General features: G+C 51.6%; 1 protein-coding gene across 1 annotated transcript in view; it reads right to left on the reverse strand.

Moving 5' to 3' along the window:
- Nucleotides 1-504, reverse strand: part of LOC102852020 (ferritin light chain-like) — a 13933-nt gene extending 13429 nt beyond the window's left edge. The window contains exons 1-2 of the mRNA XM_006881242.1: nt 407-504; nt 5-342 (exon numbers count right to left, since the gene is read on the reverse strand). Coding sequence (XP_006881304.1) covers nt 5-342; nt 407-504 — 436 coding nt within the window. The remainder of the gene's footprint in view (nt 1-4; nt 343-406) is intronic.
- Between the last annotated feature and the right edge of the window lie 122 nt (nt 505-626).

Below are 626 nucleotides of genomic sequence, written 5' to 3' on the forward strand. Positions count from 1 at the left end.
TCACCCATCTTCTTCAGCAGTTTCACTTCCTCGTCCAGGAAGTGATTCTCCAGAAAGTCACAGAGATGGGGGTCAGTGTGGGCGGAACCCACGGCTTGCAGATCCAGAAGGGCCTGGTTTAGGTTCTTCTCCAAGGCCAGCGCTGCTTGCATGGCATCCAGGGTTTGACCCCACTCATCCTGGGATGGCTTCTGGATATCTTGGAAGAGGACTCGCCCGCTGCGCTGGTTTTGCAACTTCAAGAGCCGCTCGGCACCCTCCCGCTTCTCACTCGCCAACTCGTGGAAGAAGTGCCCCACGCCTTCCAAGGCCACATCATCGTGGTCAAAATAAAAACCCAGATTTAAAGAGCTGCTTGGTTATCCAAAAATGAAAATTCAAAAATAAACTTGGAAGAAAACCTAGAGAAAGGAAGGTATAAGAGGCCCGCAGGTGCAGGTTAACCAGACGGTTGACGCCAGCTTCTGCTTCGGCGGAATAATTTTGACGGATCTGAGAGCTCATAATTGGTCGAGGTTTTGGGGCTAACAGAAAAAAAGGTGTTAGCTGGTCCCGAAAATAGGAGATGGTTGAGATGGTCCCGAGGTTACGCCTGGAGGTGACGTTGGAGGGTAGTCGGAGGTTGG

This window comes from Elephantulus edwardii, unplaced genomic scaffold, assembly GCF_000299155.1.
Source record: "Elephantulus edwardii isolate Elephantulus edwardi_28Jun2011 unplaced genomic scaffold, EleEdw1.0 scaffold00013, whole genome shotgun sequence".
NCBI classification, from domain to species: Eukaryota; Metazoa; Chordata; class Mammalia; order Macroscelidea; family Macroscelididae; genus Elephantulus; species Elephantulus edwardii.